Genomic DNA, 13,654 nt, shown 5'->3' with positions numbered 1-13,654 from the left:
TCTTTTGGCTTTAGAAAGTTGTACAACCATTCACAACCACTTTCCACTAATCAACACTGATACGAGTAATGGAGCTTATGTGTGGGTAGGGATTTGAGCAAGTGAATGGTCCAAGATGAATGTGGGGCTGTACCAAGGTTATAAAATTTCACCATGGTTGATTAAAAGTCTCCATCAAACACCTACCCAACTTTACATATGCTCTCCTCTGCACATGGTGCTGGGAAGGAAGGAGATATGCATGGGATTGGATGGACCCGCTAATAAAGACAATGAGCCAAAGACAAAACCTTAATTTCAAAGGATAACAGACTCAGCTCTTACCTGTATTTCTCGTAGTGACAGTAGCATGTTGAGGACAACATCACCAGACAAGATATTAGGATCATCAAGCCGTCTCCTCATATTAAGCAGATGTTTACGAAGCTCTTCCCCAGTGAACACTTCCCGTGCTTTCCGTAAGTCAGCCAAGAATTTCTCCTTCATGTGTGCTCTGAATATCAAATATCATACCCATTTATGCATTGTTTATACTATATTTTTTCAACTTAAAGACCAGTGCATAAAATTATGTTGTGTTAGCAACTAAGATATGACAATGAAAAATCTATTTAATATAAATGTGTGCCAATCTAGTAAACAGGAAGAATAGCACTTCTGAGATGCCATGTTTAACAGGAAGAAAAATAAAATAGTAATGACACTAACTTGCTCTGTCTCTCCACATACTGCAATTGTCTCCGTAGTTTGACACCAAGAAGAGTCTTTGATTCTGTAGGAACATCATCTGACCCAATGCGCATACTGGGCTCAGTGATAACACATTGCTGATTTTCATTGTTGCAGTATGCAAGGAACACATAATTACTGCAAGACAACTGAAAAAAGAAACAAAAACAAAAAAAGGCATGAGAACTGCGGGCAAACAGCATATCAGTGGTGGCTGAAAAACATAAACCCTATCACCCAATCCTCCCATCTAAGCACCCTGAGGATGAAAGGTCCCCTACCACACAACTTGAGTCAAAAGTTATGCATTGAAGCACAGATGTTCCAGAGCAGAGCCCAGTTACTAAAACTGGTTTACTCCCTTTGTACCATGTGGCACCCATCCCAATCCATTCAACTATGAAACAGTTATCCCTTTGAGTCATGGCATCCTTTAATCCCTTCAAATCACTATTTTTCCTTTGCCCTTTCTCTTCCTTGTTCAACAGATTTACCATATGCACCCAAAGCTATTTTCCTCAGGGAACACAACTCCAGGAGGAGATGGGTGAATTGTGAAAATTTGTTCTTCTAGTGGGCACTGACATGAGAAAGGAGTGGTGCACCTTTTGTGGGAAATACATATGCCAACCCAACACAACCTAAAAGTAAACACTTAGCCTTTACTACATCACCCACCTTCCTAGGAGAAAGGAAAAAACACATACACAGCCTTTGTTGTCACAGAACATATAACCATGATATTGAAGATATACATACTGGAATTAACCACTGACTGAATCTGACTCAAAAGCATACATCCAAAATATATTCACATTACCATCATACAAGACAACACACCATGAAACACCTAATATCCCACAACATAGCCATTAGTAATATCACCCTGACTCTCAGGGTGGTAAATTTATGATACATGCAAGGACAGACTACCAATTCAATACAAGGAACATGTATATGCTCATCCTAACTGACAACACTTGAACTACAGTGTATGAAGATACCCATTGCATGCACAGCATGGATGTGGGTTTCTGATGAAAGAAACTCAAGGCAAAAGACTGGATTAACAGACACTTGTGTACACTAAACTTTTACATACCTTGAGGGGAATGGTGACTTCTGCATCATAATCATTATACAAGAGAATATTTTCTTTCATTGCAAAGCTTTCACGCACACCTAGATGATAGAAGAGTGCATGTTGCTGCATAACAATGGAAAGATCTACAATGGCTACATCTGCATTATAGAACTGATCCAACACATTTGTCTCACCAAAATCCAGTTTCTCAAACTGTGGGGAAGAACAAAAAAGAAAAAAACATAAGATAAAAAAAGTATGTTAACTGAAAATTTTATCTTACTGTATACAAATATAAATTCTTCTAATTTTTATCAGATCTGATGACCTGAGTTGACTTGTTTATAAAGCAATCCAAAACTTCTAAAGAGATTTACGGGAGAGCCCAGGTACCACTGCCACCAATTATGGTACTGTAAGTTTCCAGTCAATGAAACTGAAGGCAACAATTTTCATTCATTCCCTCCATAATACTAGCACATTCAAGGATCCCTGCTTGCTTAGATTACACTTTACATTTATGTTTTCCTTCCATTAACAATTATTTGGACAAATTTTACAGGGAGGTGTTGTTGAAACTAATAACCTAATGCAGAAGGCCATGGCAAACTCTGATGCCAATCTTAGAAATACCTGGACGGGATCATTTTGAAACAAATAAATCAAACCAACATACCTGAATGTGGAAACAGTTGGCATTGGCAGCCAGACAAGAAGCCTTCACCTCCTCAAAAGCCTTCTTGCGCTGACTGACCCTTTCCGTTTGCACGAGGTCAATGACACACACAACATCCATACGTGCCCTGGGGCCAGCCAGGATCACTGACTGGCCTGAGTGGTCACTCTTGCTGCCCAGACTGTCTGTCATCGTGTATATCTATGGAATGGTTTTTAATTAAAAATGAGAGAAAAATAATGTGTAATAGAATATTAACTAATACATATAAACTGAGGCATGGATACTTACACTTGCATACAAAACAATACACTGCAAATGCAGCACTTAGTCACAATAATACAAATACTAATCTCAAGAACATTAGATACTAAAATATAACTTCAAACTTAGGTATAAAAAAAAAATCCTATACACGTATCACTATTACCATTACCATCATCATTATTAGTATGATAAGTATTATCATTATTGTTATCAATATCATTACTATTATTACTAATTAAGATTACTATTAGCATCATAGCTTCTACTGTAACTGCTTTAATTAATATTATTTTTTTTGGCCAGGTAACCATGCATAGGTACCATTCAACAAATCACCTGCAAAAAAATGTAGTTTCATTTTCTTCAGGTACAAGAAACTGTGAACAACTTACTCTACATATTGACAGCCCATAGACTGCCAGACTACCCATAGTTGGGCCAGCAATTGCCCTCCAACAAAACATATTAAAGAGAATAACTCTTCACACCCTTAATTCATCTAAACAAGTAACATAGAAAGTAACAATCTGTGTCATCCTGAACATTTGCCAACTTTATTTCACTTCCCTCAAGAGACAATACATTGGACACCATATAACATAGCAAGAAGCTGGCTGAACACACAGACAACTTTATCCTAATACAAGAAAAGGTAATGACAGGAACAGCCTCCCTGACAAAGCAGTCATGAGTAAGGGAGCCAATTCTTTTAAAAATTCATGTGACAATTATGTTGAGACTATAAAACTGAGGAGATATTTCTTATGAACAATGACTCTTATATTTAATTACCAGTAAAGGTAAGCAATCAAAGGTAGGCCACCTATAATTAAATATTTTTCATTTTCTTATGTAGTTTAAAATTACTAAACTACAACTGTTGAAATAGTATACATACCCAGCAAGTCAATCATATATTTTCCTTAAAAACACAACAATTTTTCTCCATTAAGTCCATGCAAGTACTATAAAGCTTTATGTACTTAACACTGTTAGCACACATTGTATTAATGTGGTAAATAATTTCTTTTAACACACTTCATTATTCATATCACCCAATGAAGTCCATCATCTACACAATAATTAATCACAATTATAAATTCCATAACTTTTTGCAAACTTTCAGAGAAAGTGCTCTCTTCATAATGAAACTTTGGAAATAATAGCATTTATACACTAGTGCAATTCAACTATAGTTCACAGGGCACTCACTTGTGAACAAGAAGTTAGGCAAAACTTTAATTATTTTCTTTGACCAAAAAGTTTTGTTTGGTCAATCTAAAGTGGCCTGATTATGGTTACTTTTCATAATAATCATCATATCACTCAATCTTTCTCCATGATAGAAAATAATTTTGGTTCACCTTGACATTTAACTATAACTTTCTTCGTCATCTGAATTCAGACAAATTCTTAACAATGCATTATTTATGGCTAATTCATATACGCTGTTCCTTTTCAACGCAGCACTAATGATTTCCATTGTGTAGCTTCAATAACACAAATGCCTTCATAGCCTAAACACACGCCTAGACACAGACTTTCTTGTTTATTTTGGTTTGTATCTATGTACTACTACTACTAGTGCCACTACTACCAATGTACTTGAGACATTTAAGAATCTTCAATAGCAATCTAATTTACTATTTTTACATGACTCAATCCCTACCAGCATTATTAATATCACTACAGTTGATTATTAAATAATTCTATATTCACACATGAAAACACTAACCTATTCATGTTTAGGAGTTTTTGCTTTATATTTGAATCAGATGCACTGATCAAGGTTGCACTGACCCACCACTGCCTGAGCGAAAACAACACTGCGGACTATAGTGCGAACCGCGAATGCCAATGCCACCTAGATCTGTATACATTAATTTTATTTCACTCATAGTTAGTATACTGAATTCATATTGATAATTTAGTTTGTCTGATGAAAGGATAAAAGAAAAAGTACAAACAGTGTGCTAAATGCAACAGAGTACATTCAAATTACTGTTAACCCTTCATGGCCTTTAATGGGCATGAACAAAAGAACATCTCTAAAGAATACCTGATGAGCTTGTGGGTCCGATTACTTTGCTTAAAGGTATCTCGTATCATAAAAGTTTATAAAGAGTTCTAGATTGTTCTATACAGGTATACAAACTTCTGAGAAGTAACCCAAGTTGTTTAATTGTGCACTATTTTTGAAATCTGTAGATTTACATATGCGTTAATTATTCAACGCAGGAGCGGAGGAAAGAACGATAGAAACCTCTCTAAAAAAAGAACGAGATTCCAGAAAAAAGTATTAAAATACCTTGCAGACAAATAAAAAAAAATCTCAAACTTTTTCGCACTTGATATACATTTTTGGAGGGAGAGGTTAGTAAGAGTTCATCACACATTTTATGCCCACGAGTAAATTTTATATAATTCGCTGCGTATTTTGAGTTATTAAAATTTATTTTAGAAAATAATTCTAAATCCGTTGAAAATATTCAATTGGAGTTGTAACATTGATAATAATAATAATAACAATAATAATAATAATAATAACAATAATAATAACAATAATGATGATGATGATAATTATGATAATATAATATTAGAATAACAATAACAATAGAATAACAATAACAATAGAATAACAATAACAATAGAATAACAATAACAATAGAATAACAATGACAATAGAATAACAATAACAATAGAATAACAATAACAGTAATTTAACAATAATAATTATAATAATGATAATGAATAACAATAATGATAATAATAATAATAATAATATTGATAATATAATTGATAATAGTAATGATTATAATATAAATGATAACACTGAGTAACATTAGTTTTGTTTCTTTAAAGGTCTTTTGTGAATCCAAGGTTGTATTCTCTCCTGATTTTAGAAATAACATTGAAATTTGCATAGCATCGATATTTCACAAGATAATTTAGGTTTTATATACAAAATAACCTATACTAAATTATCTCTATTCACGTTGTCTATAAATAGTGCCTGATATTTTGTCCTTGTGTTCCCTTTTTAACTAATGAGGAAATATAAGTATAAAAGCATGTGATACGGTTTTATATAAGAGCCCGCTTGAAATACCCTGATAAGCGTGATTTCCTACCGTGACTCCTTCATCTTTACTCATCAGTGACCATATATTGTCCCCCATCATAGCAGTGTATATTTCATCCACTGGCAATATCCTGATGGAGCCTCCCACAATGGTCTTCACTCCCTTCTCCCAAGTTTTCACGAAAAATCCAAATGTTAATGCAAAAAGTGCACCTTTAATGACATTCTACATCGTAAGTTCTTATAACTTTCCAAACTTTTTGCTACGAGCTGCTTGTAGTTTGAGTCTTTATCATTACCAACGAATGGATTAACTATACTTCGAAATGCACACCACACCTCTCTTTCGACACCGTTCATTGCATTGTCAAGTTGTATTGACTTCAACATTTTCCTTACTTTGCGGCCTCTGGTAGTTTTGAAAACAACAGAAGAATCTTTTGAAATACTTCACCATGATCTAATGCTTTCACAAACTGTTTGACAAAACCAAGCTTTATTATTTATATGAAGTGGGGGTAGCAACACTGGCAGGCTCTACAAGAGGCTATCTAATAACAGTAAGTTTTCCTGGCTGCAAGTCATCTCGTAGGAGGGGGGGGGGCACTCCACTTTCTGGAAGTGTCCATTATCAGCCCGACTGTCTTATAGGAAAAAAATATATGAATACTTGATGCATCCATCCTGTAATCCAAGTAAGAAGGCGAGCATTTTAGAATCAACATAAACATCTCATTTAATTCTTTATCATAATTTACCTTCTCGAGAACCTTTTTACATAAAATTCTAGTACTGATTGCGTGATCTTTTGACTTCATTAGTCCCCCTCTCATTAACAAGATATATAAATCGTAAGTTTGACCCCATTTGGAATATGCTGTTTCCGTATGGTTACCCAATCTCATTAAAGACATTGACAGAATGGGAAAAATACAATGGCGAGCCACAAAACTGATTCTAAATGTCAAAAATAAATAGTACGAAAATCGACTAAAACATATGGATATATTTCCATTAAAAACATGGACTCAGAGGTAACTTGATAAAGATTCTAAAGGAAACTGACATCAAAAGTGAAAAAAATTCACACAAAATGAGAATCGGACAAGAAACAATGGTCTCAACTGTCAAAAAATATATCTATTTAGGAAGTAGGTAGAAACAACCTCGCCAACCGTGTAGTTAATGAATGAAATAAATTTCCTGCAGAGGCAGTGCAATGTAGTTCAGTTCGTAGCTTTAAGATTACAGCATGATGTTGTAATGCCTGCCATTTATTTATATTTGTTTATTTGTTACTAATTGTCTCTTTATCATCGTTTACTTTATTATTGTTTACTTTATTATTATTTATTATTATTTACCTGTCCATTTATTATTATTTACTATTTACCTTTTTGTTTATGATTTGATTTTACCTGCTTATTTATCTATTTTATTCATCATTATTGATATCATTATTTATATTTATTTATCATTATTATGATTTTTTCGCATCCGACCTAGTTATTCGACCACAAGATTTCCTGTCAGCATGCTCCTCCTTTGTAATCCTTTGTAATCCTTTTGGCTCTCGCCAAACTCTCGGCACAGCGAATGGCATTGCCTTTCTTGCACCTCTCAGTCATGCATCTAAATTTGATCGACAACTTCCACATATCACATGAGCGGCCCATGGTCTTTCTTGGTCACCTATACACATTCCAAAGTACAGGCTATAAGCAATCCAGTACTTCGCACCTTTCACAATTTTATGACGAAAGGAGCAACAACTTGTAAAGGGCGAACTATGCGTTTCATGTTGTATGACAGGAGACGGGAAATTTTGAACTGATGTCTGTGTTGTATTAGTACGGGAGCAACATCTATGTCGCCATCTTGCAGTGACCGATTCTCGGCTCTCCTTGTGTGAAGAGGTGGAGGAAATACATTCGAATTTTATAAAGATCTTAGGCTCGGTCTGTAGACCGAATGACTGCCCCTTGGGGCTCCACTTCCAGATAGAGGTAATGGGGATGAAGGGTTATGAAGATGGGCGATGGGGAGGTGCCCCTCTCTGACGTCCACCTCGCAGGACAACCTCGTCGATGATCGTGAATTACATCAATATTTCATGAAATATGATGGATAGAAACACAAATGTCTTACTCATAATAAAGATATCCACCTTTTATACGAGCTATTGCATAGTTTGGGATCCACAGGACAATAAAAGCTGGCGGGGAATTATATGTATATATATATATATATATATATATATATATATATATATATATATATATATATATATATATATATATATATATATATATATATATAATATATGTATACATACGTGTATATACTTATGTATACATATATATGTATATATAGAGTATATATGTATATATAGAGTATATATATATATATATATATACATATACATATACATATATATATACCAAAGGCTTTTCCCCCTTACACGGGGGTGGCCAAAAAGAAAAAGGCATAGAAATCACTCCCACCCATTCCATTTCCTATATATTCCACTCCCCTTCACCCTCCCTCTTATCTTGGCACCTCCTGGACAACAAAACATCCCTGCATCCTGTCCACTGCCCTGGGTCAGAAGCAGTGTCGCAAGACACAGCACATCCACAGCAAGGCCGCTTCACAAATTCGGCGACCCCCTCCCCCTCTCCGTCCCCTCATACAGAAAAGAAGAAGACGGGGAGAAAACCCTTCGGGCTGCGTAAATTTTTTTCTTATACCAACACCCCCCCATCCACCACCCACTCCCCCCATATATATATACGGTATATATATATATATATGTATATATATATATATATATATATATATATATATATATATATATATATATATATATGAGAGAGAATGTGGGTGGGGAAGGGCAAACGAAGATGTGTTAGGAATAGAGTTTATTGCCCTAACGTTGCGACCAACTTGGTCTTCTTCAGAGGACTACAGCATTACAGACGGATCACAATTCTTATATTCGTAGTGAGAGGGAGCCCGCCAAGGTATGAGCGTCATGTTTTCCCTTTGGCTAACGATTCAAATATTAGGACACTTGCTGCTTTCGAGAGGCATTTAAATCCGTCTCTGTCGTTGTTGTTCTTGTTGGCGGCGATATGTGCAGCTTCCACAGTTTTTCTCATTTTCTTCTCAAATCCCTCGTGTAGAATTTCTGTGTTGTTCCAATCAGGTAGATGTCCACATTTGTCCAGGTGACGAACCAGGGAGTTAGATGTTCTATGAGCCCTGAGATCGTTTTTGTGCTCACTCAAGCGTTTATTGATCCCTCGACCTGACTCACCGAAGTAAGATGATGGACAACCGTTGCATGGAATACGGTAAACGACACTGAGATTATTACGAATATTATTATGTTTCTTAAATATTTTTCCTATTTTATTGGAAGATATTTTTGCTACATTTATTCCACCTTTTAACAAATAATCATCAATAGCTATGGTGTTTATAGAATTAGGGACAGAAATAAAATGAGACTTATCCTTTCCCGGGGTCCGGACGTTTGAGCCATCGTAGATCTTCTTGGCTTTCCTCATTGTCCTGGTGATCAAACCTCCGGGGTATTTCAGCTTCCTAAAGGTATTCTTGATGTACGTAAGTTCATCCTCTAGGAGTTCTTCACTGCAGATACGAAAAGCTCTGAGAAAGAAACCTATTAGAACACTTCTCAACTTATTTTCTATATTAGTTCCTTTTGGCATCACCACGATTATGTCATCCACGTACCTTAACCAAGTGGTACCTCTTCCCATGATGTCGATGTATTTGTCCATTATCTGCTGTCATGGCATGTTTATTCATAGAAGTATTAGAAATGGACAAATACATCGACATCATGGGAAGAGGTACCACTTGGTTAAGGTACGTGGATGACAATCGTGGTGATGCCAAAAGGAACTAATATAGAAAATAAGTTGAGAAGACTCAACGCTGTGAATAAAGACATTCAATTCAGTTGAACTAGAAAAAGAGTGTAAATTACCATTTTTAGACACGTTGATACACAGAGGTTCTCAACAGGTAAGTTTCTCGGTGTACAGGAAACCCACCAATAGGGACGACTTTGTCCATTATTTTTCAGCACACAGCAGACGTGTTAAAACGGGTGTTCTAATAGGTTTCTTTCTCAGAGCTTTTCGTATCTGCAGTGAAGAACTCCTAGAGGATGAACTTACATCAAGAATACCTTTAGGAAGCTGAAATACCCCGGAGGTTTGATCACCAGGACAATGAGGAAAGCCAAGAAGATCTACGATGGCTCAAACGTCCGGACCCCGGGAAAGGATAAGTCTCATTTTATTTCTGTCCCTAATTCTATAAACACCATAGCTATTGATGATTATTTGTTAAAAGGTGGAATAAATGTAGCAAAAATATCTTCCAATAAAATAGGAAAAATATTTAAGAAACATAATAATATTCGTAATAATCTCAGTGTCGTTTACCGTATTCCATGCAACGGTTGTCCATCATCTTACTTCGGTGAGTCAGGTCGAGGGATCAATAAACGCTTGAGTGAGCACAAAAACGATCTCAGGGCTCATAGAACATCTAACTCCCTGGTTCGTCACCTGGACAAATGTGGACATCTACCTGATTGGAACAACACAGAAATTCTACACGAGGGATTTGAGAAGAAAATGAGAAAAACTGTGGAAGCTGCACATATCGCCACCAACAAGAACAACAACGACAGAGACGGATTTAAATGCCTCTCGAAAGCAGCAAGTGTCCTAATAATTAAATCGTTAGCCAAAGGGAAACCATGACGCTCATACCTTGGCGGGCTCCCTCTCACTACAAATATAAGAATTGTGATCCGTCTGTAATGCTGTAGTCCTCTGAAGAAGACCAAGTTGGTCGCAACGTTTAGGGCAATAAACTCTATTCCTAACACATCTTCGTTTGCCCTTCCCCACCCACATTCTCTCTCATTTGTCTGAAATAATCTTAAATATGTATATATATATATATATATATATATATCTGTATATATGTATATATATATGTATCTCTATGTATATATCTATGTATATATATGTCTATATACAGTATATATGTCTAGATATATGTATATATAGATATATATATATATATATATATATATATATATATATATATATATATATATTATATTATATGAGAGAGAAATGGGTGGGGAAGGGCAAACGAAGATGTGTTGGGAATAGAGTCTATTGCCCTAACGTTTCGACCAACTTGGTCTTCTTCAGAGGACATCCTCATGTCCTCTGAAGATGACCAAGTTGGTCGAAACGTTAGGGCAATAAACTCTATTCCCAACACATCTTCGTTTGCCCTTCCCCACCCATTTCTCTCTCATTTGTTTGAAATAATTCATATATATATATATATGTATATATATATACATATATATGTATACATATATATATATACACATATATATATGTGTGTGTATACATATATACATATATATATGTATATATATACATATGTATATACATATATACATATATATATATATATATATATATATATACGTCTATATATATATATATATATATATATGTATATATATATATGTATATATAAATATATATATATATATATGTATATATATACATATACATATATATGTATATATAAGGATTACAAAGGATTACAAAGGAGAAGCATGCCGACAGGAGACCTTTCGGTCCATAACTAGGTCGGATGCGTAAAAAAATTATAAGTAATTAAAATAAAAATAAAAAAATATATAATAATATAAATAATAACAATGAAATAAATAAATAAATGCATAGGTATAATTAAATAATAAACAAACAGGTAAATAGTAAATGATATATATGTAACATATACATATATAATATATATATATATATATATATATATATACAGTACATGTATATACGGTCTCCAAACTTCTACCTAATAACCAAATCAAATTTATTTACAATTATCCAAACAGCATTTTTAGAAAGGTAGTAAATGTACACCGGAGGGATGATGTGGACCAAAACTCCGGGGTATATAAATTGCCTTGTAAAGACTGTGATGATGTCTACTGGGGCCAAACTGGCAGGGATTTGTCCACGAGATTAAAGGAACATAAAAACTCCATAAAATATGGACAAGTTAACTCCGCTGTGTTCCTTCATGCCAGCCAAAAAGACCATAGATTAGATTGGGATAATGCATCAATTATTTTTAAATCACACTGTAGCTATCGAAGGAAAATTGTAGAATCTTCTCTAATAAAACATTATCCTAACTTTAATACCTCAAAAGGTCAGTGGCCCCCAGATTGTATTACGAAGTTAGCGGTCAACAAAATAATGTTAAGAGCGGTCGGACAAAATACCAACTGTCCTTCCTTGACCCAACCATTTCAAGGGCATGTAACCTGAGTCCCCCCACTTTCCCCATCCCCCTTTTATTTACCCCTCACTTCCTCATATATACTTGTACCTTAACTTCTAGTAAGCATTCTGCTGAAGAGGACTACAGATAGTAGTCAAAATATACAGTTTCCCTGTACTTCCGTTATTATTTTTCCGACAGCGGGTTTATAGTGAACTTTTACAAATGTGTTATAACATACCAATTTCCAATATACACATATATATATATATATATATAAATATATATAAATATATATATACATATATATATATATATATATATATATATATATATATATATATATATATATATATATATATAATACCATCCGCCGTGCTGATAAAGCTGCTCACTACGTACTGATCCCCACCGAAGACTACCTGAACAAGATGGACACCTTACTAATGGATGTGACTAAATTCGAACGGATCACGAGGAACCCCATAGAAGAAATTAAAACGAAGGCGAATAGAATTGTGGATACCGTCAATGCCAAAGCAGGAGGACTGAAGCTTCCTAAGCTCGTAGGTAACTATGGCTTAGGTTATTGTTATGGTAACGTTAAGATTCACAAAGCAGGATCTCCCCTCAGGCCCATAATCAGTCAAATTCCCACCCCTACTTACGTTATTGCTAAAAAGTTGAACGAGCTACTTACACCATTTGTTCCTTCTAGATTTAGCTTGTCGTCAGCCGCTGACTTTTTAGACCTGCTCAGTAACTCCGATTCCAATGGTGTTATTGCCTCGTTAGACGCCGAAAGTTTATTCACCCATGTACCAATTTCACGTACTATTAACTACATCCTGGAAGAGGTCTATCCCGAGAATGGTGTTCCCAAACTCGATTTACCAAAAGCGGCCCTCAAAGCTCTGTTAGAATTATGTACAATGGAGGCCCCGTTCGTCTGTCCTCGAGGTAATATGTATAGACAGATTGATGGTGTAGCTATGGGATCCCCACTTGGTGTTCTCTTTGCAAATTTTTTCATGGGGATGGTTGAAAAAGAGACATTTAACTGTTTTAAAAAGCCGTCAATTTATGCAAGGTACATTGACGATATCTTTGTTAAAGTAGACGACAAATCTGAACTTCCCATCTTAAAAGATATGCTGCAGGAGATTTCTGGACTTAATTTTACTATAGAATTTAGTCAAGAAAACAAGCTTCCCTTCTTGGACATCCTCGTCCAACAAAGTCCCCTTTACTTTAAAACAAGTGTATACACAAAACCGACCAACCCAGGTCTGTGTCTTAACGGAATGAGCGAGTGTCCCCAACGCTATAAAGACTCCACCATTAGAGCTTTTATCAGAAGGGCCCTCACTCATTCCAGTAATTGGAGTGCCGCTCATCTAGAAATAGAGAGAGCAACCCAAGTCCTGGTTAACAATGG

At 35.2% G+C, this 13,654-nt stretch overlaps 1 protein-coding gene across 11 annotated transcripts in view; it reads right to left on the bottom strand.

Annotated features, from left to right (window-relative positions):
• The window catches only part of Ask1 (apoptotic signal-regulating kinase 1), a 75,937-nt gene that overhangs the window by 54,024 nt on the left and 8,259 nt on the right, over nt 1–13,654 (bottom strand). For 9 of the 11 annotated variants that reach the window (XM_076186492.1, XM_076186495.1, XM_076186496.1 and 6 more), the window contains exons 2-5: nt 2,490–2,690; nt 1,832–2,026; nt 709–878; nt 325–493 (exon numbers count right to left, since the gene is read on the bottom strand). In XM_076186492.1, coding sequence (XP_076042607.1) covers nt 325–493; nt 709–878; nt 1,832–2,026; nt 2,490–2,690 — 735 coding nt within the window. Of the gene's footprint in view, nt 1–324; nt 494–708; nt 879–1,831; nt 2,027–2,489; nt 2,691–3,654; nt 4,469–4,491; nt 4,596–13,654 lie in introns of those variants that run through there. The other 2 variants (XM_076186502.1, XM_076186503.1) reach the window with 2 other exon arrangements.

The sequence above is a fragment of the Oratosquilla oratoria genome, chromosome 6 (assembly GCF_046742065.1).
Source record: "Oratosquilla oratoria isolate Oo_2021 chromosome 6, ASM4674206v1, whole genome shotgun sequence".
Taxonomy (NCBI): Eukaryota; Metazoa; Arthropoda; class Malacostraca; order Stomatopoda; family Squillidae; genus Oratosquilla; species Oratosquilla oratoria.
Note: the sequence above shows the minus strand (reverse complement) of the source record. Positions and strands in the feature narration are given on the sequence as shown.